The 26,872-nt window shown below is 49.6% G+C and overlaps 1 protein-coding gene and 1 pseudogene across 1 annotated transcript in view; one reads left to right on the forward strand and one right to left on the reverse strand.

Annotated features, from left to right (window-relative positions):
• Positions 1-20,153, forward strand: part of LOC144124838 (transmembrane 9 superfamily member 2-like) — a 58,184-nt gene extending 38,031 nt beyond the window's left edge. The window contains exons 13-16 of the mRNA XM_077657742.1: positions 399-550; positions 1,179-1,290; positions 6,036-6,204; positions 15,885-20,153. Coding sequence (XP_077513868.1) covers positions 399-550; positions 1,179-1,290; positions 6,036-6,204; positions 15,885-15,952 — 501 coding nt within the window. The 3' untranslated portion in view covers positions 15,953-20,153. The remainder of the gene's footprint in view (positions 1-398; positions 551-1,178; positions 1,291-6,035; positions 6,205-15,884) is intronic.
• A 4,285-nt stretch (positions 20,154-24,438) lies between these two features.
• Positions 24,439-25,042, reverse strand: LOC144123260 (cytochrome b-c1 complex subunit 6, mitochondrial pseudogene; annotated as a pseudogene).
• Positions 25,043-26,872: the final 1,830 nt, after the last annotated feature.

Genomic DNA, 26,872 nt, shown 5'->3' on the forward strand with positions numbered 1-26,872 from the left:
TTTAACACGCAAGATGTTTCCAGCAGGATACTGCAGATTCTTTGTTCTCAATTCGCGGAATTTAAAATTTTATGCTGCAGGAAGTTAGGGGCATTAGTCACGATCCAACTCCTTAGAAAAAAAAAGCGTAGCAAAAGCATCTCGTGCTTTATACCTTCGGCCACTGCCATCAATTGATAGTACACTTCTTCTCTTGGCACTCCTTCATAGGGGCTTACCTTGATGATCGTTTGCAACTGGTTGCACTGGTGATGGTTTTTCACCCCTGCGTATTTTTTTTCTGTGATTTTAAAGAAATGTATGGCCGGGGAATCTGGCCATGCAAAAGCGATGCTGCATTGGTAGGAGTTTGCCATTTACCAGTGCTTTGTCTCCTCACTTGCACCTGGGTTGCACAGGTGTTGGAGAACCCAGTGCGGACGAACCAGATCCCGCGCCAGATTCCTGAACAGTCCCTGTACACCCAAGTGGTGCCAGCCATCTTCATGGGTGGCATCCTGCCCTTTGGCTGCATCTTCATCCAGCTCTTCTTCATCCTCAACTCCATCTGGTAGGTGGAAAACATGCTGCGTGGTTTTTTGTTTGGAGAGCACCTGTCTGGTTTAGGCCAAGCAGCTGGTTTCCACGGCTACTGCTACAGTGCCACTGCTTTAGTTGTCTTTGGCACAGTGCATCTTCTCATTGTACTGTGCACTCGTTCAGCTCTTTACTGTGCTTGCAGTGAGAGCAAAAAACAGTCGTTGCTTAAATTGCCGCGAACCTTTGTACTGTTTGTTTGTTCATGGTCAAAGCCACCGGCACGTGGCCTTATTGCTTTGTTTGTGGTGCAAGACACGACCAGATTTACCTCGACTGATTGCATCCAAGCTGAGCCGATTCTACGTTGTTTTTGACTGCTGTTATTACTTTGCATGCCATATCTCGAAAGTTCATTATCATCTTTTAGTTGAGCATAGCCAAGAGCAGCGGGCATTTTTGCATGCTTGTTTCTACTCCGCCGCTGGATCATGCGGTTCTTTGCGGGCACAGGTCTGCCCAACAAACAATTTCTTTTAGAAACTGTTTTCACTGTTTTTCTGACTGCCATCACCACAATGTGACAATATTAGGAGCTCATTTGTGATGTTGCCGCACGCATCGAATACCATTTATTTTGTCTTGCGTGTGATGCATTTCAGGTCCAGCCAGATGTACTACATGTTCGGCTTTCTCTTCCTGGTGTTTATCATCCTGATCATCACCTGCTCCGAGACGACCATCCTGCTCTGCTACTTCCACCTCTGCTCAGAGGTGGGTTGCAGTTATCTGCTGCAGCTGTTTGGTGTTGCTTGCGATGTGGGCACGACAAGATGGTGCTAAAGTGTGCATGCTTGAGACTGTGTGGCATATGGAACACTTACGGTGTCTACAGGTCGTGTATCCAGTATCTGCCATCGAAAAACTGTAGCTCAACATACGTGTAATGCCATCGCCATGTCGCAGTCATCCGAAGACACAGAAGGGAACATCAGCACTAATGGCGACATCGGGTAGATGTACAGCTCATAAAAAAAGTTGGGATTGCTACTGTGACATGTGGCTGTGGTCTCAGTGGGGAACGGATGAAGGCAGCTGCATTGAAATTATGTTTTGGGGGAAAATTTCATGCAAAAGTGGACAAGCTACTTGTTCATCCAGCTCCACTTTGATTACAATGACAGATCAAGCAAGCATATTCGTAAAATGCAGCTTCTTCCTGCTTCATTAGCTGGAAGGGACTAAAAACTGCTTCCTAAGAGCTCTAATGTTGTGGTAGTACAATGAAACGCTCACTCTCTTGTCCAAAATCATTGTTCTGTTTGAGGAAATCTCTGGATCAATTTGCGAAAAGTGGCATGGTGCTTTTCACTGCGAGAGTGAATCGGATGACACTGAGGGTTGCACGAGTTTCACAACCTTGCACTTGCAGTTCCCCCTCTTAAACAAGAAAATAGTGCAGCCAGAAGTAGTACTGAGCAGTACCAACTAATGAATCTCACCTCTGCATGTAACAAGAGTCAAGCTAGTCAGCACTTGCACTTGGAAGAACTGCTTCTGATCATGATTGAAAGCATATGCAGATGCTTTGTCTACTTCACATCCAAACTGAAAAAGAGTGTACTCTGCATCTTGATTACTGTAGACAATTTTGATTTTAGTTTAAGTATTGGGTGTTCGAAAATAGAAGGCCCTTAATTCAGAAACTGTCATTGCTGTACAGTCGAATCCCGCTACAGTAAAACCTCGTTAATTCGAAATCGCTTAATTCGAACTTCCGGTTAATTCGAACTGACGGCCGGGTCCCGGCAAAGCCCTGTGTATTTCAATGGGTCAAAACTCCCGATAATTCGAATATGCCGGTATCCACGTCGGTTAATTCGAACTAGGCGCCGATGGCTGGCATTGCTCCTCGCATATAGAAGTCACCTCGTAGCAAATACAATGCGCTGAAAATTTTAAAAAAATGCAGAATGATGAGAAAAAAAATAAGCCAGCACGCATGTCAGCACGCACGAGGTGAGACGTGAATTTCGTTGCCCGAACCAACCCTCCGGTGGATGCCGTAGCAGGTTTTCGCTGCCGGAGCGTTGAAGCATTGGCTTGTGTATTTTTGGCTGACGCGCGGTCACGCGGGTAGCCACCCTACCGCGGGCGCCGCCTATGCTCCGGCCACGGTGGCTCCGGCGCAAGCCGTTGCAGGTTTCCGCTGCGCCGAGGCGGTCGTGACCATTGGAGACACACGCGACCATGGAGGAAGGAAGTACTCGGGAGAGGCGGTTACGTCACATTTTTTTGAAGCCGCACTTTTTTTCTGATGGAAATAAACATTTCAATCAAGCGGGCCTCCCCTCCCGTTCCCTCGCTTCCCTCTACTTGGGCGCCGTCCCAGCGCGCGCCTGCCCATGCAGCAGACGACGCCGCTGCGCCCAGCGTTCTATTGGCTGCGCCGTCGGCTAAACTCTCCCAGTAGCCCTTGTGAGAATGCGTGACTTCCGGTACCCTTTTTTTGTGCTGCTCGGGAAGCGAAGACTCTTTCCTTTCCTTCATCCTGCACGCAGCACCCGGCCCCTCTTGCGCCTAGTCTTTGTTGCCGCGGTGTCTAGCGAAGTTTGTGTTGCGTGATATTCCTCGTTTGTTTGGTGTCTCGCTGGTGACGTCTCATCGACTGTGCCAATCATGGCAAACCGAGGAAAGTACTCCGCAAAGGATTTGAAGACGAAGGTGGAGATATTACAGGAGGTCGAACGTGGTCTCCTAACAAAGACAGCGATCGCAGAGAAGTTTGCAGTCAAGAAATGCACGCTGTCCACATACCTCAAGAACAAGGACTCGATCTTCAATGCGTATCAAAAGGAGATGGAGCCCTCGCAGAAACGACTAAGAACATCGGCTCATCCAGAGATGGAGGATGCTGTAATGGCATAGATTAAGGACGTTCGCAGCAGGAACATTCCACTAAGTGGACCAATAATTGCCGCAAAGGCAGTGGACTTCGCCAGCCAGATAGGCATAAGTGACTTCAGCACGTCGGAAGGCTGGTTGTCGCGTTTCAAGGCCCGTCACGGACTTACGTTTAAAAGCGTTTGTGGAGAGGCAGCCGCAGTCGATGAAGAAACGTGTCAAAATTGGATCTCAGGTCAACTAAAGGACTACCTTGCCGATTACTCGCTCAGCAATGTGTTCAATGCAGATGAAACCGCGCTTTATTTTAAGTTGCTGCCGAACAAGACTGTCAGTTACAAAGGCGACACGTGTTCAGGCGGGAAGAGAAGCAAGGAAAGAGTGACGGTGTTGGTGTGCGCAAACGCGACTGGCACGGAACGGTGCCGCTTGCTAGTTATAGGCAAAGCAGCGAAGCCTCGCTGCTTTAAAGGGCTAAAAACTCTCCCTGTTGATTATACTTTCAACAGAAAGTCGTGGATGACGCGAGCAATTTTCACGGATTGGCTGCGCACACTCGACAGGAAGTTTGCGACACAGAACAGGAATGTTCTGTTCGTCGACAACTGTTCAGCCCATTGCGACATCAGCGGACTGAAGGTGATCCGTCTGGCATTTCTGCCGAAAAACACTACGGCTGTGCTGCAGCCTATGGACCTTGGGGTTATTAAAAACCTCAAAACACTGTACAGGCGCCACCTCCTAGAGCGGATTCTTGTGTGTATGGACAGCGGCAAATCGTACGACGTCAATCTCCTCAGAGCCTGCCACATGCTGGCAACATCGTGGAATGCTGTCAAAGCGGACACAGTCGCGAACTGTTATCGAAAGTGCGGCTTCATTGAAGGCCCAGAAGCCTGCAGCACGGCAGAGCTGGATGCTCAGTGTGATGACTCCGTCGCGCTGCACCCTGCCTACGCTGCTTTATCGGAGGGTGTTGACTTCCAGAGCTTCGTAGGCGTTGACAGCGGCGTGGAGACATCGGGGCCGTTAAGCGATGCCGAAATTATTGAAGCGGCCTGCGGTGACCAGATGCCGCACAACTCGGGCGCGGCGAGCACAGCTGACAGCGACGACGAGTCCGACGGAGGCGACGATCCATTGCCACCCCCGAGTGCATGTGAAACAGCGTCAGCACTCGATCTGGCTGCGCGCTACTTCTCCGCCGATGATAATTTGGACGCTGCGTTGGAGCTGTTGGGCAAGTTGCAGACGATGCTTGTCGAGTCACGGCAAAGAAAACGAAAACAAATGCGCATCACCGATTATTTTTCTCTTTGATATGCTTTGCCAATCTGCTGTTAATAAACATGTTTTTGAAGCATAGTGTCATATTTAATCATTAAGCTTGCTGCTTACGCGAATGCATTTTGATGTTAGCTCTAACCGCATAGACAAGTTAACTTTATTTCCTTCGACATTCAGGCTCTATGATTTTAATTCGCGCAATCGCCCGCCGCAAATGTGTAGTAGCGCGTAGTAAGAGATAACGATCTCAGATATGCCTGCTTTAGCTTCGGCCCGTGCTGCCGGGCGTGATGGCCGCTTTTTTTAGCGCCCGCTCGTTAATTCAAACTCCGCTTAATTCGAACAATTTTCCGGTGCCTCTCGAGTTCGAATTAACGAGGTTTTACTGTATAACGGAATTCACGGGGTGCACGAAAAATTTCGTTGAAGCGGAAATTTTGTTGTGTCGAAATCAGCCCAAAAAACTAAGATCTGACCGCGCTGTTCAAAAATATAATTTATTTCCAAAAAATTCGGTCATCTTGGCTTGCGTCCTTTTAGTGGACATGAGCGTCGTAGTGCGAGTTTCACACTAGGCCAACAACTGCATCGCGATGTCGTCGTCATGCGCACCAATGAAAGCTCGAATGGTGTAAAATGGTTCCATCACATGCAATGCAGACGATGTCACCTTTCTTCCTCCCGCTTGAGGCCTCTCGGATTATGCGTGCTTTATCCTCCAACGAAAGGAACTTGCGCTTTCTTCGCGGAGTTGCCATGCTGGCGTCGAGTCTAGCACACTAACACACGAAACACCGGACATTCGCACTGCGTCAGGCCGGCTTCGCTGCGCTTCCCTGTCGATATGACGGACGATATCGAATGGTGCCACCCATTCGCACTCGACGCACTAGGGGGCACACATCGATTCCAGCCAGCGTTTTCAGTGAAATTAAATGCCATGAACGTACGGGCGGGTAACGTTATGCTTGTTTTGTTGTAAAATAAATGTTAAGCCCATCTCCACTGAACAAAAATTTCGTTTGAAGCAGAAACGAACCTTCGTTTCTGCTTTGTTGTGGCGAGAACTAGCATGCATTGTTTTCTATAACTAGCTGACGGGGAATGTGAGATATTTCGTTGAAGCGAAAATTTCATTGAAGCGGCGTTCGTTGTAGCGGGGTTCGACTGTACTCAGCTCTACTAACGTAACATCTTTGCTCCGTGCACAGTTTAATGTATTTACTCACACATTCCTTGAGCAGCATGCTGTGTTGCGTAGCTTTTCCTCCGGCAAGCCTCAAACTGAGTGAATGACTTTGTGCATGTGATTTGTTGCATCCTTGCAGGACTACCACTGGTGGTGGCGGTCCTTCCTGACCAGTGGCTGCACGGCCTTCTACCTGTTTGTGTACTGCATCCACTACTTCACGCGGCTCAGCATCACGGGCGTGGCCTCCACCTTCCTCTACTTTGGATACACCCTCATCATCGTGTTCCTCTTCTTCCTGCTCACTGGTGAGCGCACACACTCCTCCTTGCCTGTGCCATTTCCTCAACCGCTTGGAGGTGGCATCATTGCGGTTGTAGAAAGAAAATGCTCTCCTTGCAAAGAAACAGTTCGTGTGGAATGTTCTGTGTGCCGTATATTTCCGCATGTGTCAACTCTGAATATAGAGTAAAACCTCATTAATTCGAAGTAATTGGGGTCACAAAAAATATTTGAGTTAATTCTGTTCTTGAGCTAAACGACATAGCAAAAAAAAAAATGGGACCCAAGCAAAAAATTTAGTTCTGGGAATGCATGCCCTTATTGAACAAACTCTGTGATTGACATATACAGTCGAACCCGGATATATCGAACCCGCATATTTCGAATTATTGGCTATATCGAACACACAGATTACCCCCTTGAAAATACTATGTAAAAGTATAGGACAATTGCGTAGTATATCGAATTCCATTTTCGTTGGACATTCGATATATCGAACGGCGCGCTGCGCCGCGCCCCTGGAAGGTGCGCTTTTCCCAAAGACATTCGTGTCCGGTTCTGAGAGGTAAACTTTTCCGCAGAGTCAGTCAGCAGGCTCCTCCTCTGTGCATGCGCGGCCGTCGCCTAGCGACGGAGACGCAGAGCCTTTCCCCCGTTCTTGCGCCCCACCGGCGCGAGCTCTCTCGCTCCTCCTCTACCGCCGGCGTGTGCATTGGGCAAGGGCATTGGAGCTCATCGAAGAGAGTGCGCAGCATGGAGACGCGGCGACGTTTCCAAGCCACGCTTCCTGGGAAAAGGGAGAGAGAGAGAGTGAAGGGTCGGCACGGTCGCTCGTGGGCCAGGGGAGACGAGAGAGCCAGAGAGGGCTCAAAAAACGAACATAGCGCCTTCGACGGCATATTCCGCCGATCTTTTTCCCCGCTCTCTTCTTTCTTTTCCCTTTGTCGTTCCTTCGCAGCCCCGTTGACTGTCGCTCGAACAGGCTTCGCTCGGACTGCTCCATCTGCACATCGTGCGTGTTGTTGTGCGTACCTCTGTTTCAACGTGCCGTGTGTAGCGTGTGTGATTGCAGTCATCTGGTGAGCTATGGCATCCGCGGACATAAAAAAGAGGAAGAATCTGGACTTTGCAAGAAAGCTTGAAGTAATCCGGCGTGTCGAGAATGGAGAAAAGAAGTCCTCCGTGGCAGACGCATTCGGCATTCCGCGGAGTACTTTAAGTACGTTGTTAAAAAACAAGCAGGACATCAAGCTTAAAGCAGGTGAGAAAAGTCGCTCGGGAGCGTGTCGTGTGCGCCCTGCTGCTTTTGACAAAGTGGAGAAGGCACTCTACACGTGGTTTCTTGAAATCCGAGCGAAAAATATTCCCGTGGATGGCCCGACCTTAATCGAAAAGGCCAAATGGTTTGCTACGGCTCTTGGCGAAGAGAACTTTTGCGGTGGCACTGGATGGCTGCAACGGTTTAAAAACTGCCACGGCATTGTAGGAAAGGCCATTTCAGGTGAAAGTGGGGCTGTCAGCAGCCAGGAGATGCAGCAGTGGCTTTCTGAGGAGTGGCCGAAGATCACTGAGAAGTTTTCGCCTGCAGAAATCTTTAATGCAGACGAAACTGGTCTCTTTTGGCAAATGTTGCCGAATAAGACACTCGCTCTTCGTGGAACCACATGCCACTGTGGTAAAATGAGCAAAGTGCGTGTGTCGGTGCTGCTTGCAGCCAACCTGGACAGCTCGTGCAAGCTACGGCCATTCGTGATCGGGAAGAGCAAGTCACCGCGCTGCTTCAAGAACTGTAAACAGCTTCCCATCCGCTACGGCTGTAATAGGAAGGCCTGGATGACACGTCAACTTTTTGTTGAATGGCTGCAGGCTTGGGACACTGAGTTGGGCAAGTCGGGCCGCCGAGTTTGCCTTCTGGTAGACAACTGTTCGGCCCATCAAACAACTTGCAAGCTGCAGCACATCGAATTGAAGTTTCTCCCGCCGAACACCACAGCGAGACTGCAGCCCCTCGACCAGGGTATCATAAAGGCAGTCAAGGTAGGCTATCGGAAGCGACTTATTCAACGGCTCCTCATAAACCTCCGCATGGGAACCGATCTCAAGATTGACCTGCTTGGCGCGATCCAGATGATTACCGGCGCTTGTGGCGACGTGAAGCAGGCCACAGTAGCCAACTGTTTTGGCCAGAGATGAATGTCCGGAACCTTTAGATGACGATGAGTGCTTGGAGGACGCGTTCCGCGACTTGTCCAATTTTTCCGGCACCGTCCCGCCCGAAGTTAACGCTGACAGCGAAGTTCAAGCAGTAGCCGACCTCGCTGATGAGGACATTGTGGCCGGAATAGCTGGCGTTCAAGACAGCGATTCCAGCGACAACTAGGGCAACTGTGTTTTCGAAGAAACGCGTCCGTGCACAGCCACTGAACTGGCGTCAGCGTTCAGCCTGATTCAGCGCTGTTGCGGCGAAATGGAAGGCACTGGGCTCTCGCACCTAGACAGTCTCGAGAAGATTGAAACTAGTGTTTTAAACTTCATTTCCCAGAAAGAAAAGCAGCCCAAAATTAGTGATTTTTTTTCCGTGAAATAAAGTGCTTTCATATTGTGTGCACATGCTATGTGATTCGCGGCTGTTCCAATTGGTAAACCACAATTTTTTATGATCGCGAGTGCTTTTTTGGCCTATATCTGTATATCGAATTTTCGCTATATCGAACTATTTTCCGATCCCCGTCGAATTCGATATATCCGGGTTTGACTGTACTGTTGTGTAAATGTCTACCGCCCCAACTCGTAGCTCTTGCTGGCCAAAAAAAAATTTGACTGCAAATATAAGTCGACGCATGCATGTGGAACCGAGAGCAACAAACGCGTAACTATGCAACTACAGGGCAGTAGTCTGAAGCCGGTGGAGATCAAACGTGAAAAAACTGCTCTCGTCCCTGCCTTTTATACCCGCGTGCAGGCTGGACAGACTAGTGACAAACTGATCTGTAAGCAGTCCTGTAGTTTCCGATTCTGGCATGATGCAAGCCTCCGAGATTTTTTAATTTTTTTATTTACATAATACTGCAGACCTCATGTTGAAAGATTATCAAAAGTTTGCTCTCGCGCTGCCTATCATTCACTACAGAAAGCAACTGCCAGCGCGAAAGAACTGGGTAAATGATGCGTCATTTGGGTTTTCTTTAGCAGAACCGATTCGCGTACGAATTAGCAATGTTTTCTGACATGTGGAGCCCCATGCGCTCTACTGCAAACTGGCACCAGCGGGGCACCTACTACCCGCCGCTCGCCCAAACTTCCTTAGATTCCGCAAATAGGTCGGCTCCATAGGTTTTCCCAATTTTGGATGGTCGTTCCTGTGAAGAACTGTCAACTCGTACGCAGTATGACGCAGATATGCCGATAGCTTCACCCTCTAACCACAGCACACCACTCAAAGAAACGGAACAGGCCAACATTGCGCAGTCAACCCGTCGCAGGTACAGAGCAAGACTTATTGTCTTGCGGGGAAAGTGTAGGCATGCGTTTTGGCACTCTTATAGCCATTGCGTAGACTGGTTTTCGTGCTGTAGTGCTGGGGCATCGCATATCAAGCACCGGCATCGCTCTGCGGTGCCGCTTTGCGCACAAATTAACGACATATGAAATTTGTTTTCACATGTGGAGCTTTGTGCAGCCTGCCAGGAATGGGCACTGACACGAGGCATGAACTTGTCGGAGCTAAGGCGAGGAAGAATCAGCTCTGACAGCGTTGAGGTTTGAACTGTTTATTTGCGCTGCTCGCTCTGCGGCGGCCCAGCCCAACTTCCTCTTTCTTGTCCGGCGCTGCGGGCCATGGCCTGTGAGCCGAGCGCGGTGCGAGGGGCGCTACAGGGCTCCCCCCCCCCCCCCCCCCCCGTAGTGCGGAAGTCACAGGATGCGCCCAGCGGATGTGCTTAGAAGAAGTTGCGTACAATGGTGGCACAGTCAAAGCGAGAGCGAGTGGAGAGCCGACGGCAGAGGAGTGGCAATGTAGGCTGGTATGAGGCAATCAGCAGCCACGACGTCTTCACGGCCGTTGGCTTCTAACGTGAAGGTCTTCTGTGCACGATGGAGGACACGGAACGGTTCTTCGTAGGCCGGCGTGAGGGGTGGATGGACGTGGTCACGAGGGATGAAGACATGGGTGCAGGAGGCCAGGTCCTGGCTGACGAACACGGACTGAGGGTGACAGGCTGCAGGGGTGACAGGAGTAATGTGGCGAAATGTGTTGCGTGGGTCACGGACGTAGGTGGTAGCGTCATGGATTAACGAAGGGGAGGAAGGAGAGAATTCCCGAGGGAGACGCAGGGGAAAGCCGTAGACTAGCTCAGCAGAAGAGCTGCTGAGGTCAGCCTTCAGTGCCGAGCGAATGCCCAAGAGGACAAGGGGAAGATGGTCGGACCAGCGTTCCCTTGGCTGATAAGTGGTAAGGGCAGCCTTCATATGCCGATGCAGGCATTCCACCATGCCATTGGCCGAAGGAAGGTAGGCGGTCGTATGAATGGGGCGGACGCCCAGAATATTGGCAAGGGCAGTAAACAGGGCCGATTGAAACTGGCAGCCGCGGTCGGTGGTGATGACAGATGGGCGGCCGAAATGAGAGACCCAGTGGCGCAGCAGAATGTTTTTTCGTAGCCAAAAGATCGGTCAGAGGCTTCAGGAAAGAGGCGCACTTCGGGAGAAAGCGGCGATGAAAGTTCAGGAGGCCCAAGGATTCCCTGAGCTTTTTTAGTGACGTAGGGGCGGGAAAATCTTGAATGGCTTTGCTGTTGAGAGGCCGAATGCCCTTTGGAGTGACAAGGTGGCCGAGGAACTCTATTATAGCTACGCCAAAGAGGAACTTGTTCGGGTTGATGACGAGCCCATATTCATCCAGTCGTTGGAAGAGGGCGCGCAGATGAGCTTCATGCTCAGTACCGGATAAATTTGCTACGAGGAGATCATCGATGTAAGCGAACATGAAGTCAAAGCCTCGCGTAACCTCGTTGATAGCTCGCTGAATAGTCTGTGTGGCGTTGCGCAATCCAGAAGGCATCCACACGTACTCAAAGAGGCCGAATGACGTGGTAATGGCCGTCTTTGGAATGTCGGCGGGCTCCACAGGAATTTGATGATAAGCCTTCACTAATATTTTAGCAGACCGTGCACCCAGCCAGATTCGATGTGAAATCCTTTATGTGAGGAAGTGGATAGCGGTCTGGTAAAGTGTGAGCATTGAGGGCGCAGTAATCTCCACATGGTCTCCAGTCACCCGGATCTTTCTTTGGCACCATGTGAAGTGGCGAGGCCCAGTTGCTGGAGGAAGGGCGTATTATGCCGAGTTCCAGCATGTGTTGGAACTCGCGGCAAGCTATAGCGAGGTGTTCCCTCGACAATTGTCGAGGGTGAGCAAACACCGGAGGTCCCGAAGTCACAATGTGGTGAGTGATCAAGTGCTTCACTGGTGATGCTCTGGTGTGCGGCTGTGGCAGGTTGGGAAAATCAGCAAGAATTTTCGCATACGGCAAAACAGGGACGAGAGCGCGAAGCCTCGTCGCCGCAGTGGTGGACAGTACGCCGTTGACGAAGAGGTGCGTACTGAGATCTGTGAGGCGATGAGCTTGCATGTCGACGGCTAGGTTGAAGAAACTGAGCAAGTCCGCTCCGAAAACAGCTTGCGAGACATCAGCAATAATGAAGATCCAGCAAAACGTGCAGCGCAATTTGAGTTTAAACGTCAAGGACCGTTGGCCGTACGTGGGAATGGGGGAGTTGTTGATCGCTTGGAGCGGGGAGGTCTGTTCGTTGCGACGGCGATCTGCCCAAGAGGCCGCTATGACGCTGACTTGTGCTCCCGTGTTGACCAGGAAACGAGTGCCAGTAATCTTGTTCGAGACGTAAAAGAGGCGGCATGTCCGTCCACCAGCACCACTTGCCGCCGTCAGTGGCCGGTCGCAGCATTTCCCGACCAGGAGCACGGGTGTGTGCACTTGTGGGCAAAGCTGCCGAAAATACGGTGGTACCAGCAGACAGCCGAGGGCGAGGTGGCTGGCCACGCATCGTATGGTTGGGATTCCGGGGAGCGGCGGCGTGGCCTGAAGCTCGCCGGAGAACGGCGCGGCAAAGGCGCGAGGACATAAAGCCGCCTGACAAGAGTATCAACACAATAGCCAAACGGGCGAGTTGGTGGTACATATTGGTGGAAAACAGCGCAATGACGCGGACAGAGTGGAAGAAAATACATACAAAATACATATAAAATGTACTGCTTTCCTTAAATAAATTTCAGTTGTGAGTCAGCGCTTGTCCTGTATTTTCTTCCACTCTGTCCGCGTCGTTGCGCTGTTTGCCACCAAGAGTATCAAGTTGACATTCGATGCTGGCAAGCTTGGGGTCTGCGGCAGTAGTTGGAGGTAGACTGATCACAGAGCTGACGTTGGGGAGCCATGAGTAGTCCGCAGCAGGGTCAGCGAGTTCAGCGAGCTTGTCTAATGAAACATCACCCGCAGCTGCGAGGATGGGGACCGTGTGTTGGGGAAGACGCTGAAGGAACAACTCGTGCAGAAGTGGGTCGTGCTGAGCAGTGGAGTCTCCCGGAACCAGAAGCTGGCGCATGCAATGGAGGAGCTGCAAAGGGCGGCTGTCACCAAGCTCTGTAGCGCTGAGGAGCTGCTGGAGTTTGCTGCGCTCGTACGCTGATTTGCGGTCGATGATAGCCGCCTTCAACGTGTCGAAGGGTCGAGCCGAGTCCGGCGAGCTGATGACGTCCAGCGACGTTAGGAGGCAAGGACGACACAAGGTGGAGGGACTTGGTCTCCTGGCTTGTGATACGTCGCAGCTGGAAATGCACCTCAACCTGCAGGAGCCAGGCACGGGGGCTATTGGGCCAAAATGGCGGCAGGCTGACTAGCTGGAACGCGGCCACCAAAGCACCGAGAGGCTCAGCGTTCTGGGGTGGGTCGCCGCCGGTAGGAAGGGCGGAAGAGCCAAGGGAATCCATGTAGGATAATGGGGTTGCGTGTTCTAAGCCGAGTCACCAAATCTGTCGGAGCTAAGGCGAGGAGGAACCAGCTCCGACAGCATTGAGGTTCAAACTGTTTATTTGCGCTGCTCGCGCTGCGGCGGCCTAGCCCAACTTCTCCTTTCTTGTCTGGCGCCATGTGCCATGGCCTGCGAGCCAAGCACCGCGCGAGGGGTGCTACAAACTACCCACCGCTCAGCCAAAACTGTTTACCTTAAAGCCCACAAATAGGTCAGCTCCCATGTGTAGGTCGATCCGTTTTCAGATGGCCATTTTTCGAAAAAATCATTGACTTATAGCGGCAGTCTATAGTAGCTTAGCACCGTCATCAGTTTAAAGGAAGAAATGTAAAGACTACTTATTTTATTAGTTGCTATGAATGTATGTGTTTCTTTTGTAATAATGAGTTAAAATTCAGCTCTCTGTGGACTGCTTTTCCTTTTTTTTTGTGCGTGAGAGGATCAAATTTTCACTAGCCGAGTAGTCAATACCCCACATGGTCATCTCCTTTTCATTTTTCATTTCTGTGTGTAACGGATTCCTTGATATTGCTGAGTTTCTCAATTCTCCGATTGAAGTGAGTGTTGAGTGTATTTGTGAACTCCATTTAATGAAGGCTTCGCGATGATTGACCTTGGTATAACCAACTCACTAGGTCGACTAATAGGGCGACTATTTATTAGTCGGCGCTGCATTGCTTACATTTCGGTCGAGCAACACTGAAGGTTCATGAGGATAAAACAGGAATCACCTTGAGAGGAAAGTCTATGATTGCACTCAGTGCATGCAGTTGACGCAATGAAATGCACTCTAGCGCCATTGGCCCCTGTTTGAGGTAAACATAGCAGTCTCCGCATGTTATACCAAGTAAACTACAACAATTCTTGTTCAGAAGCAGTGCAAGCGAGAGGATGTAGCAAAGATGACAGGACATGTACCGTAAAAACCGGAATATAGGTCAAGCTTTTTTTCAAAAAACCATGGCGAAAAGTAGACCCCTGCCTTATATACCGGTCATTGGCAGAAAAACAACGGAAGTCTTGCAACAATGGGCGGCTGAAGTCAGCAGCCACCATCGCCATCAGCAGCAGCGCGGCGTGGTACCTCCATTTTGCGTTTCCGTTGTTGCAAAGTCATTTTGGTTAAAGGCTGCTTTTTCACATTTTGTTTCAAAATGAGCGGAACCCAACGGCAATTCACCGTCGCCTTCAAGAAAAACGCGACTGGGTACGCGGAAGCTCACAACAACCTGGTGGCACAGCGCAAATTTGGAGTACATCTGAAAAGAGCATTCGGTACTGGTGGAGGCAGAAGCTGCGTATTACAACTTGCAGCAAACAGAAGAAAACATCATTCCGTGGGCAGACCGCAGCATATCCACAATTGGGAGGAAAGGTTCCGGAGTTCGTCCGGGAGCTGCGTGCAAGATCGCTGCCTGTGACTGCCGATTGCATCCGCGTGAAAGCGGCAGAGATCACGGCACGGAGCAGCGAAAAAAGCGAGAGTATGCACATGCGCGTACCTCATTTGTTTTGGCTGCTCCGTGCCGTGATGATAAGGTGCTGACAAAAACTCATGGGTCGATGAGCGCACGGTACTGTTGAACAATTGGCCGGGTCTACATATGGGCAGCATTTAAATGAAAATAAATGCTGTCACCATTATGCAACCTGTTTAGCCGCATTTGTTTAAGGTAAGGATGAATTTCGGTACTTTTTCCATTGAAAAAGATTTTTTTCATTTTCAGGATTGGTTAGTTGGGGGGTCGACCTATATTCCGGTCCGACCTATAGTCTGGTTTTTACGGTAATGTGCTTCTCGCCACTTCTAGGCCATTAAGCATGATTGTGGCACCTATGAGAGCGGAGGTGGGGAAGAACGCCGGCGATGTGAGGAGAGGGTTTATTCCCTAGGGCAGAGACAAACAGAGGGTACACGTGGGAAGAAGCGGGTTCCTGTGATTTGCTCGCCTGCCTCGATCCCTCCCCCAAACCAGCGTGTAGGCGGTGTCATGTGAGCCGCGATGGAGGTGGTGATAGCTGTTGCCTCAGTCGCGCTTTGAACAGAATCGTGAAATGTTTGCTTTTACTACTTCAAGCAATGGGTGTTTACTGCGAACGTTTCCTAGATGACTTTTCCTGCATTTATGTAATTACTCATTTTGGTTTTGTTGCCGCATTGTCCTTTGGGGTCTTCATGCGAGAACTGTACGTAAAAAAAAATTGCGGACTTTTCACAATTATGATATACATTTGAACCTCATTATAACGAAGTTTAAGGGGCCCGGCAATTACTTCGTTATAGCGGCAGCTTCGTCATAGCCCATGTTGACAGAGTTTTCAAGGGTAATCGTCATTCCTTTGTTATATTCATTATTTCATTAGAAACTGATCATTATATTAGCGAGGTTCGACTGTATCCAGTTGTTAACTGTATTAGTTGCAAATTCTTGAACCTTTTCTCTAACTGGACTCTGGTTTCTTTTTTTTTTCACTCCCATTTTGTTTGCTGGTATATGCGTGCTTGAGGATGATAGAAATTTGAAAAATCACCAACTGTAGCTCTCTTGTGTAGTAGAGCCAGTTGAACCTTCCAAGATGGATTTGCGTTTATAACCATTCCAAGATGGTCTCTAAGGTTGCAGCACTGCCTCACAGTGCCGCTCTGATTCTGAACGCGCAGGAACGGTGGGCTTCTTCTCGTGCTTCTGGTTCGTGCGCAAGATCTACAGTGTCGTCAAGGTGGACTGAGTGGCGGCAAGCAGGAGGAGGAGGGGAGTCGTGGCGCCACGCTCTTCCAACGCTCGGTGGTTGTCGTGGCTGGCCAAGTGCCCTTGTCACGGGACGCAGTGCGTGGCGGAAGGAAAGGGGGAAAAGGAAAGAAAGGAGGGGAAAAGACTCGAGTTGCCTCGCCGCAGACAGATTCATCTGTCCAGCAGCAAAAGGCGGGCAACGACTTTGCGCAGGAGAAGTGTTTTAGAGCAGAAGTGGTTAGACTGTGTATATACTCCCAGGAGGTATATATATATAGTGTATCCTAGGTGAGGGAGAAAGATAGGCGGGCCCACGATTACTACCCGATGGGGGCCTTTCACAGCAATGATGCGTGTGCCCGCTTTGCTTTCTCATGTTGTAATTAATGGTTTTTTGTGTTTATGCTTTTGTTTTTGTTGGTTTTGTAGCTTTGAGTGGTGTTGATTTTTATTGCAAGAGTTGCTTCACCGCTTCTACAGCTTGTTGCTTTTTGCCTTGTGTGCAGTGCTTTAAATTATGTGTTGCTGTTTTCTATTCTCTTTGATCTGCGACTCATGTCAAGGACATGCCTTAGTTTGAACTGAGTTGCCAGGCCAAGGTAGGGAGAAAAAATATATATAAACAGCTCATGGCATTGCTCACCTGTGTTGAAAGTATAGCACTGGTTCGCACTGTCCTAATGAATGTTCCCCCTCTGTTCAGCCACCTGCGACTCCTCCTAATTTTTTCCTGTTCTTTGTGTGCATGAAAACGTTGTTCTCCTGTGTGCTCTTCTCATGATGCGAGTTAGGCATGCATTGCATCTCTTCAGTCTTTGTCGTCATCTTCATCATCTTTGTCATCAGTCTTCTGGTGCTCTCCATTTGCTTTCCAAACATGCAGGTTACCTCAAGGAAGGTTGCTTTGATGTTTAGTTCTTTCTTTTTTTTTACCTGAGAAACATGCGTGTGTGTTGTTGAGTGTGTCTGAATGTGTGAGTTCAAATTCATGCTTAACCGCATAAACATGCACATATGCATGAGTGGATTTCCTGCATCGTGTGGACGATGCCCCCTTATTGGCTCGTGCGTTCTATTTTTGTAGTCTGCAGACTGATTTTACTGGTCAGTACAGGTGACGAAGTCAGATGCAGGTAGGAGTAGCACCACTGTGTGTATAACTTCTTTATTTGCAACATGTATCGGTCTGTGCACTTTGCATGCTGTGCTAGCTGTCCTAGTTTAGTAGACCAAGAAGAGGGGAAAAAAATAGACAAGTAACTGGAAGTTAGCTGTGAAACAATCCCTTGTCTTGTTTTTTTTTTCCTTGGTGTACATGGACGATGTCGTGTCTTGATGCATCCGTATAGGTGATGTGTGTGCGTGTGCTTGTGTCAAAATCCCAGTCAGTGAAGTTTGCAGAAAGTGGCGTTTGTTTGTCAACCAAAAAGCTCATCACTGCATTCTAGGCCTTGGCACAGTGTGCAATACTTGCTGTGCCCTCTCGTGCTTACTATAGTCGGGTACAAATCAAGAAAAAGGTGGCTTTTCCCCTCCCATTCCAGCTCCATTCCATTCCAGTCAGTGGCATTGACCAGTTATTGTGAGCCTGCTAGGGTGACAATGCAGGGAGTGTCAAATGAAAGGGGATAGTCCCCTCTCCACATTGTCACGCTACTCATGCTAGCAGGTTCATGAGAATTAGCTGACGCCATTGGCTGGAAGGGTATCCTTCGATGGGGAAACGCCCCCCCTTTGTCTTGGCTTGTATCTGTCTATAGGCAATTCGCTGCTGCATCCCCCAGATTTGCTTGGCATGATATGAAAAGTGCATTGCTGAAGGGTTTCTACATATGTGATTCTTGAGTGCATCAAATGCTGCCTCACCCAATGCACGCTTAGTTTTTTTGCTTATTTCTTTTTGTGATAGTCAGGTGTAAAGGTTATAGAATAAATGAGTTGTAGTTTATGCAAGCATATGCTTCATAGCATGTGTGATGCAAAAGGGGCAGACCTTTGCACCTTGTATTCTTTTTGTGAATTTGGGCTGAAGATTCTCTCAGCGGAATTTAATAGCCCAAATATTTTTGTGGAATTTTTTTTTCTTTCTGTACTTATTTTTCTGCTGCAATGCTTTTTACAAAATTTCATGGTGGCAAAAAATGTCTTCAAGCAGTTACCCTACCTTCCTGGGGCTTAGCTGCAGCTTGAAGGTGAGGCTAAGGAATTGCTTGGTGTAATCTGACATTTTGCTGTGCCTCATTTCAATTTTCAAGATTGCACAATGGGTTGTACAATTGTGTGCTTTCTGATTGGCGGGCCTGGCAACGTTGCACTGCACATGGAGGAAACAGTGTTGCTAGAAAGGTTTCGGTCATGCTGTGTACCGCACTGCTGTTGAGCACTGCATATCTGCATAAAGCATTACCAGTTGTAGGATTGTGCTTCTGTATTTTTTTTGTTTATGAACCATATAATTTTTTTGTTTTGCTTCGCATTGAGCGTTCTGTTGTGGGGACAATTCTTTGCGACCATTGAGTGATGTACTCTTTTGATGAAATGCAGAGCAACCAAAGGTTTCTTTACTTTTAAATGGTAACATGCTGGGAAGGCCTATTCTTTTGTGTGAGGCCACTGAAAGTCCGTATTAAATTTAGTGTGCCACTGTGTTGTGTTGTATATGCTACACTTCAAACTTTCTGCTTGTACAGTTAGTACTGCAAATGATTGAGTGGCCCTTGCAACAGTTCTGGATTTGATTTGCTCTGGTAAAACATCGTGAGCCAGCCTTTGGTCGAGCACTACTGTGGTATCACAGTGGGATTTGGTTGAAGGTAGCAGGTCTGTTGTCTCCTCTGCATTCGGCCTGTGATGACTGTCTAGGCCTCTCTGTTGAGTCCACCTTTTGTACCAGCCTCGATGGTTTTGCACTTTCACAGAGAGGACATATTTAACAGCCATTCTTTGTTGTGCCGGAGCATCATTGATACCCTGGACATCTGCAAGACACCATTCGACACATTCCACTAGGAAGTACCTAAACCAGGCGCTTGTCGTTTCGTGTGACATGTCAAGCTCTGGAAGAAAAAATACTGCTTTTGTGTGGATTGTGAGCACAAGGCAGTTTGTGGTTTGTATCTAATTTGGTTGGTTGCACTCTTTTATTAAGTCCCCACAGAGGTCTGCGATTCTGTGGCTAATGAACACAGGGCTAATGCTGTGGTGATGGCAACATTTGCGTTATGAGTTGGGGTACGTATTTCTTCTGCAAGCCTTCATAATTCTTGCATGGCATTTTCACCATGTTACACAGTGTTGGAATGCCACAATTCCACACACACCTGTTATGCATGTGGACAGATGTCATTGAGTGATGAAAAATAACGGGGCAGTGTTGTGCAAGACCACATTGACCTTTACACCAGACAGTACTATAAAGATGATTGGCTAGAAAACGTTCACGCATGGAAGCCTTAGTCACTGAGTTTGAGAATAACTTGGAAAACATCCTGCATCCAACAGTGCCACTGTTCTCATTTCTTGAAACTTTGACAAAACAGAATGGAGTTTGTTCTTTGCACTGGCTGCTTTTTTGATAATTCAAGCTGCCGTTGTCATTGCGTGCAGTTGCTCTTTGCTTAGCTTTGCTTTGTGTATTGCCCTGCCTTCCTTCGTAGTTCTTTTTGTTGCTGCACCTTCATTGCCGCAGTTCCTCGAATTCTGTGAAGGGAGAAGGGTTTGTTTGTTTCGAGAATTTTATGTTCAGGAGGCAAGACAGTCAGGTTGCACGTGCATGCAGTGGTTGTGATAAATGTGTGCTTTTTGGGGGAATTGTGCGAGACGAAAAGGTATGTAAAACAAAAGATCAGAATACCTGCGCATGACACTAGAGTGTCCATGACCTGCCAGGCAGTGACGTCATACGGGAGCAGGTTGATGTGCGATGCTGGTCATCGTGACGGATCCATCTTCCCTGTCTTGCGGCTGTCACTTGGAAGTGTCCAGAGATGGCGCACCGTATTTGTCATTTACTCGGAAAAGCGCCTTGCTTCCGAGGCTCTGTCGTCATTCAGAGTTGCTCCCTTTGAGAGCAAGCATCGGCCGATTTTCGCCAAATGATTGATTGATCCCAGCGGTAGTACTGAATTTGTAGGCATATTTACCTGTGCGCACCCAGAAGTATTTTGAGTGAATAAAAATATTACTGGCTCTTGGTACAAGCTCCTTCCCTTCCGTTTGGATTCTAGGCATTGCAGTTGTTGCTATCACCAGCTATTGAGGTACTCTGCTGCTGCTCATTAGAAGACCAGTTTAAGGCACTACAGGTTTTAGTGGCTGCATTAACACCCCCCTTACTTATCATTCGGATCACACATTTTCTCAACATTACCAGTAGGTTGTACTGAAGAATAATAAAATGTTGGTTTAGGTGTTCAACCGCATTGTTGACAAAAAATTAAAATCCGCACAAAACTCCGCTGCTCATCTGTGGCAGACCGGGTCTTTACTGGCCATGGCGGCTCGGCGGTGGTGCCATTTTGCTGCTACGTGGTTACCACACTTCAATGGAGGTTAAATGCAAAAAAATGAACAGACCGGTTACCCCTTCTGAGCTTCAGCGACAGCTGTTAGTGGGTGCGTGCGCTGGAGAGAGGCTGTTTTGTGCTAACGCAATGCGTCGCTCACTCCAGGCATGCTTGATTCTCACTTCAGTGCTCCCTTGCCATTTTTTTTCCCCGGTGCTGACACTGCATTAAGTTTACGCTCCACCTTGGGGAACACTCAGCATTGCAAGTTTCTGGGCCCAGCGGCAAGTAGATACAAACCACCACCTTTCACGACCCCCAAATCTCTACACACCTGGCACTCTGAACTATACAGACGAGCATGTTGGCACCATGGAGAAATTGTGGATATATGCCACATCCTGTGGGCCTGCCAGAAAAACAAGGCCATATCTCCCCATCCCTTCCCCAGCCCCTGACCAGTGGGAGGCTGCCCTGCTGAACTTGGCTCAACGCAGGCCCTGAGGGCCGGAAATGGCTCGTAAATAATGCTCCCTTAGCAGCTTGAATGGATGGAATCCTGAAATATGAACTCCAACCACGGGTTTCATGCTCAATTGGACGATTTTCGACAAAAACCTGCAAGTGCCGTTGTTACAACACCGATCAAATGACAAGGACGAAGAAGCAGGGTGGGCATGCATGGCGCTAGCCATGGCTTGCGAGTTTTAGAGGAAAAGAAAAAATCTGGCAAGGCCTTATTCCGCCGAATTCAATAGATTATTTCACCTGATATTTATGGTTAAACTTGCTACATAGAGTAGTGCATAGAGTTTTTCGAGTAGCAAAGTGTGTGTCCACTCTACTCATCCTTGTCATTTGCGCTGTTTTGTAGCCACGGGGCCGCTTTTCATTCGGCTATCCTCGCAGGCTACGACTTGCTCATCCTGCCCGGTTGACAATGGCGGCAGGAACGGAGTCTCTGCGCACCACCATTCCAGAGCTTGTCGGCACTCGCATGAGGTGCACAAGTCTGCTTAGCGAGAGCCTCTCTTGAAAACTAATGGCGCTGCGCATAGCTTCGGCTTCGCCGGCGTGCTTCACATGGTCTTGGACCGATTCCTTCCCGACTGCAATAGATCACCACCGGAAGAGCCATCCTTCCGTTACGCCACCAGATCTACGAGAGCTCCGGTGAAGCGCTTCCCTTCCTGAGAACATGGTGGTTCCGCTCCCCAGTCGTATGCGCATCCAAAAATCCGCAACGGCAGAAGGGCGGCTAGGGTCGCTCGTCTGCAATGGCGCCTATGGTCCTATCAGGAAGCAGCCTAGTAGATTTGGCGGCATACCCTGAACCTGCAGCATCGTTGTCGCGGTCGCCCTCGACGACTCGAGCGCATCACTCCGGGTTGAGGATCCTGCCACGGCGGAAGCCTCTACCACCGCCCTCGCCGTAAGGCTTTGCGACCTGGCGAATAAATCGGTACACATAACTGATTCGAAGTGAGCCTGTTATTATTATACTGCAGGACGAGTTCCAAAAACGGGCCATATATATGCTTATACCATCGGGCCTTTCACCCACTTACACCACTCCCACAGCATATTACGTGGAGCCCGCGAGCTTGAAAGAAACGAGGCGGCAGGCGATTTAGGTCGCGAGCTAACGAACCAAGCGGATCCTTAGTCTTGCCTCACCCATCTACCACCAGTCTATGGTGCGCGGCTAGAAATCCCGAGACCGCACGGAAGCAAATGTCCACTCCCATGTTAAACTAGGCCGTCACAGAAGCCACATTCTGGAGGGGAATACAGATCAAAACGTCTACCCTATAACCTGTACTTGAACAGCTTCATCCACTCTTCCAGATATCGTCCAACTTCACCCTGGTGCGGCGGTAAGCCCACGCTATTCCACATTTCGTGGAGTTGCGTGCGAAAAAGAAAATCACGGACAGGAGCACTGGGAGGCAGTCCTGGCCAGCATGCAATGGTCTGGATAGGACCAATGTCCGACCATCCGGCGGGTTCAGACAACAGCGCAAGCCAGCTGGTGCCTGAACTAGGGAGAACCCTGTAAAGTTTTCTCTTTCTCTCCCAAATCGATGTCATTTTGAATCCCCCCACCCTTTTCGACATTCGCTGAAGCGACGAAATGCCGTAGGCGTCATCCAGTGGTGAAGGGCGGGAAATTCAAAAAGGCATACACCGAGCGTACCACGACGGCCCGTCTCCCTGGGCACCTGTGCGCCTATACATTGACTCTACAGTGTATTCAGTGTACTATATCGTCGCGCCAAGCGAGGTCGACGTGTTGCATTTCCGCTCGGGTTTGGAGGACGTCATTTTGAGCGAACGGCGCAATCTCCCCGACTGACTCAAGAAGAAAAAAAATATGCGAGAACGTAAGGAGCTCGTCGCACCTGCCACACCTGATGAGGTCACCACTGATGATCGACGTCATATAATGACACGTGATAATGACCACCCTAGCGTGGTCATAAGCGAGCGTAACGTTACATGCCACGTGATGTCTCCAAACGGGAAGTGACGACCAGAAGTGTTCCGACAACGTTACGTCTCGACGGTCTCCTTGCGCTATCGCAATCCCAGGCTGGGTATTGCATAAGCATCCACTAATTTGGTTGCTGGACTGGTTACCCAGACAGCTTGCATTCACTTCAGCGAATGAAAAGTGCATGCATATGCGCTCTCATGCTTCCAGGCTTTTCGGTGAATTGGTTTGGCTGACATGCGCGAAATAATTATTGTAAATTGGTTTTTGAGGAAAGGAAAAGACGCAGCAATTGTCTCGCATCTCGGTGGACACCCGAACCTCGCCGTAAGGGAAGAGAGAGAGGTGGGAGTTCGCGTCTCGACCGGTGGACACCAGAACCGCCGTAAGGGAAGGGAGAGAGTGAAAGAGAGAGGTGCCGAAATGGAGGGCTCCGGAATGATTTCGACCACCTGTGGATCTTTAACATGCACTGACTTCGCACAGCACACAGGCACCTTTGCGCTTCGCCTCCACCGAAACGCGGACGCTACGGCCGGGTTCGAACCCGAGAACTCCGGCTCCTCAGTATCCAAGCGCCCTAACCACTGAGCCACCGCGGTGGGGAATTATTAAAGAAAATCAGTTAAGCGCCCGTTCCTTGGGTTGTGCCGGTGGTGTCGGCGTAACAGGCAGAGCGAACGCAGGTTGCTATGGCAACCAAATGAGGGACGAAGGTTACGGGAGAAGGGGATACGGCGAAGAATGTGGCACACGTTCCGTCGGCGGCAGATACTGCGAAACGCGCCGCTTTCTCTCTCAACCTCTTTACCTTAATATATCGTGAAAGGAAAATTAACCAAATGCGTTGAAGGTTCGCATTATCGAGTATTGCAATCATCCAGTGAGTTTTTTTTTTTCGGAAATCCTCGACTCCTAATCTTCTGTTCATGACTGTATATATACATTGTCAGGTATATATACAAGGATGCTTCAAGTTTAATACTCTGCAGGGTTGTGTGACCGAGCAATTACCATGGTTTCTTACCCGAGAGGCTCGAGCAGCTGCGCACAATAACCTTGTTGGTCCAGTACACTTTTACTGGCGGAGTGACGCGAGAGCTACACGTGCAGCACTGTGGCTTGGCAGATGCGCAGCGAGGCGGACTGGGGAACGGATAATTCCTCTACATCGATGGATCTGTATTCTTGCCTTTGCCCCCTTCATGTGTGACACGAATGCGAAGCATCTGTGGAACGATCACAGGACATGGTCGATGTGCACATGCACTCACGTCGGAGTTCCGCTGCACGGTGAGCCCTCCTACGAGCCTGTTAATTCTGTACCGCATGCAACTATCTACGGTACCTCCGAGGACGTGCGTTCATCTACTCGTGCAAGAAAAAATGGCGCACAGTACTGACGTACTTTCGGCCACGGCTAGCCAACGCAATGCACAAAGCATACCATGTGAATTTCGAGAGGGAATGCATGACGTGCGTCTCTCGTGCGTTTTTCAGCCGAAACTAAGCAAAGCTCTCACCTTCAACAAAATGCATGTACAACGCTTTTATTTTTAACGGCAGTCGGCATACGCGCACTACTTTATACACCACGTGTCCCGCCCCGGCTCCAGCACATCACTCGGGGAACCAGCGTCAGACCAGTGAGTGAATCAAGGCTCCGAGCGCAATTTGCCTCATGACTCACGAGAAACGTCCTTCCGTCGCTACTTGAGGTGCTTGAAGAGCTGCCTGGAGACGCAGTGGTCGACGCAGTGCAAAAACTCGAACAGTTCCTCGGTGCATGTCTCGAGCGTCTGGGAGCGGCCGGTGACGCGTTCGGTGCATTCGGCCAGCTTCTCGCCGAGGGCGGTGCACTTGGGCTTGGCCCGGCACTCATCCCTGAGTGTCTCCTGCGGGTCCACCAGGCCGTCGTCGGAGGAGGCCTTCGCTGCGGGCTTCTTCGCCTTGTCCATGACCGAATGGGACGTGTCAGTTCGGTGCTGGATTCTCCTGAGTCACCTGCGGGAGCCGCTGTTCACGTTGGATCGCTACGAGGTTCGAGCGAAGGCCTTGGTTGATGACGATGATCATGATGAATGGAGGGAGACAACTTTGATAGTGATGATGTTAATGGCTGAAGGCCTTGCACGTGCTAGCTCGGGGACCCTGCGAATGATGCGGAAAATAAGTAAGGAAGGAAGGAATACTAAAAATATACCCGTCATTTGATGTACATCAGTGGTAAAGCACACTTTCTTACTGTATATATTTTTTTCGAGTTCCTGAAGATGTTGCGCCAAACTGTAGATGGCGTGTCGGCCGCTACGTAGTTTCTGGGGCGTGACTATCGTGCATTGAGCTTATTATACAATAACGGCTGGCCCCAGCGCGAGATAATTGTAGAGAGCGCTATGCGCAATTCAAAATGTTTATGATGAATTTGCATTGCGATTAAAATGATGCATGTCGCCGTACTTCGGACGCACAGTGCAGTCTGCAAGAATTTTGCAAAATGACGAAGCCTTGGATGGTTATTCTCCTATACTGCGGAGGTGAAACGCAAAGGGCGCCTGCGTGCTGTGCGATGTCAACGAACGTTACACATTTCTTATCGTGTAAATAGTTGGTGAAGTTTACCTCTTCCCCTATACTCTCTCCCTGTCCCCTCACCTCTTTCATTTCATTTCTCCATTCTGCCTATTATCCTTTATTTCCGCTGCCCCAGCTCAGGTGCTTCAGTATCGATGGCAGATGCCGGGGCTAGCGAAAATCTTATTCTTCCTTTTTATTATTATTTTAATAAACCACTACTAACGTCAAAGAACCCATGTGTTCGAAATTCGGATAATTACCAGTTGATTGTGAGGCTGAGGTGTCGGCCGATGTGTGAGACAGATACTGGGCTATTTCTTTTCCCCAAAAACCAATTTTCCACGGACGCCTTCGCGTTTCGCCTCCATCGAAACGCAGCAGCCGAGGCCGGGTTAAAAAAATGAATGGCTGGCGGTTTAACATTGCTATGCACAAAATACTGCGCGCGAGGACAATTTTTTTAAAGCGAAAGCTTTACTACTCGCCTCCGCAACTTCGCCGTGTGCGAGAGTTTGACTTTGACCTGAGGAGAAACCACGTGGCAGCTATGATGTCACTCAGCCGCCGCCGCCGCCGCCGCCGAAACCGAGCGCTCGCCCGTTTCGTCGGCGTTCATTGTGTTCACTGGCGTTGGCGTAACGTCCTATAGACTCCGATGATATTGAGGAAAGGAAGGCCGCATAACTTCCTCCCTAGGTCATGGACGCTTCAAACGCGCTTTGAGGTACGCGGCGGGGGTGAGAGAGAGAGATGTGGGCTGCATGCATTAGCGCTGACAACGTTGCGGCAGACACGCGACAGTGCAGCAATAGGCCGAAGCGTTCATTGGGTAACGAACCTGTCGCGATAAACTATTAAAATGCCACCTGCCAGGGCGGCAGGGTGGGCGCACTGCATATCCAGGGTGTGGAACGCGCTCAACTTTACAGACGCCAAGCCGCATCTACCGCGGCGGCCGCGTCTCGATGGAGGCTAAATGCTAAGGCGCCCGTGTGCTGTGGGATGTCAGAGCACGTTAAAGATCCCCAGCCGATGGAAATTATTCCGGAGCCCTTCACTACGGCACCTATTTGTTCCTTTACTCTTTCACTCCCTCCTTTATCCCTTCCTTTACGGCGAGGTTCAGGTGTCCAACGATATACGAGACTGATACTACGCCATTTCCTTTGCCCAAAAACCAATTTTAATTTTAACGTGATACTGCTAAAAGCCCCGTTACCCAGAAAATGCGGCGTCGGCGTTTTGAGCGTACAATCACGAGCAGAGACTGGCAGGTGGTGCCCAGAGAGCAACTATATAGGGGGCAAGTGAGATAAGCCACCTAGGTCGCGTGACCGTGCGG

The sequence above is a fragment of the Amblyomma americanum genome, chromosome 3, assembly GCF_052857255.1.
Source record: "Amblyomma americanum isolate KBUSLIRL-KWMA chromosome 3, ASM5285725v1, whole genome shotgun sequence".
Lineage (NCBI taxonomy): Eukaryota > Metazoa > Arthropoda > Arachnida > Ixodida > Ixodidae > Amblyomma > Amblyomma americanum.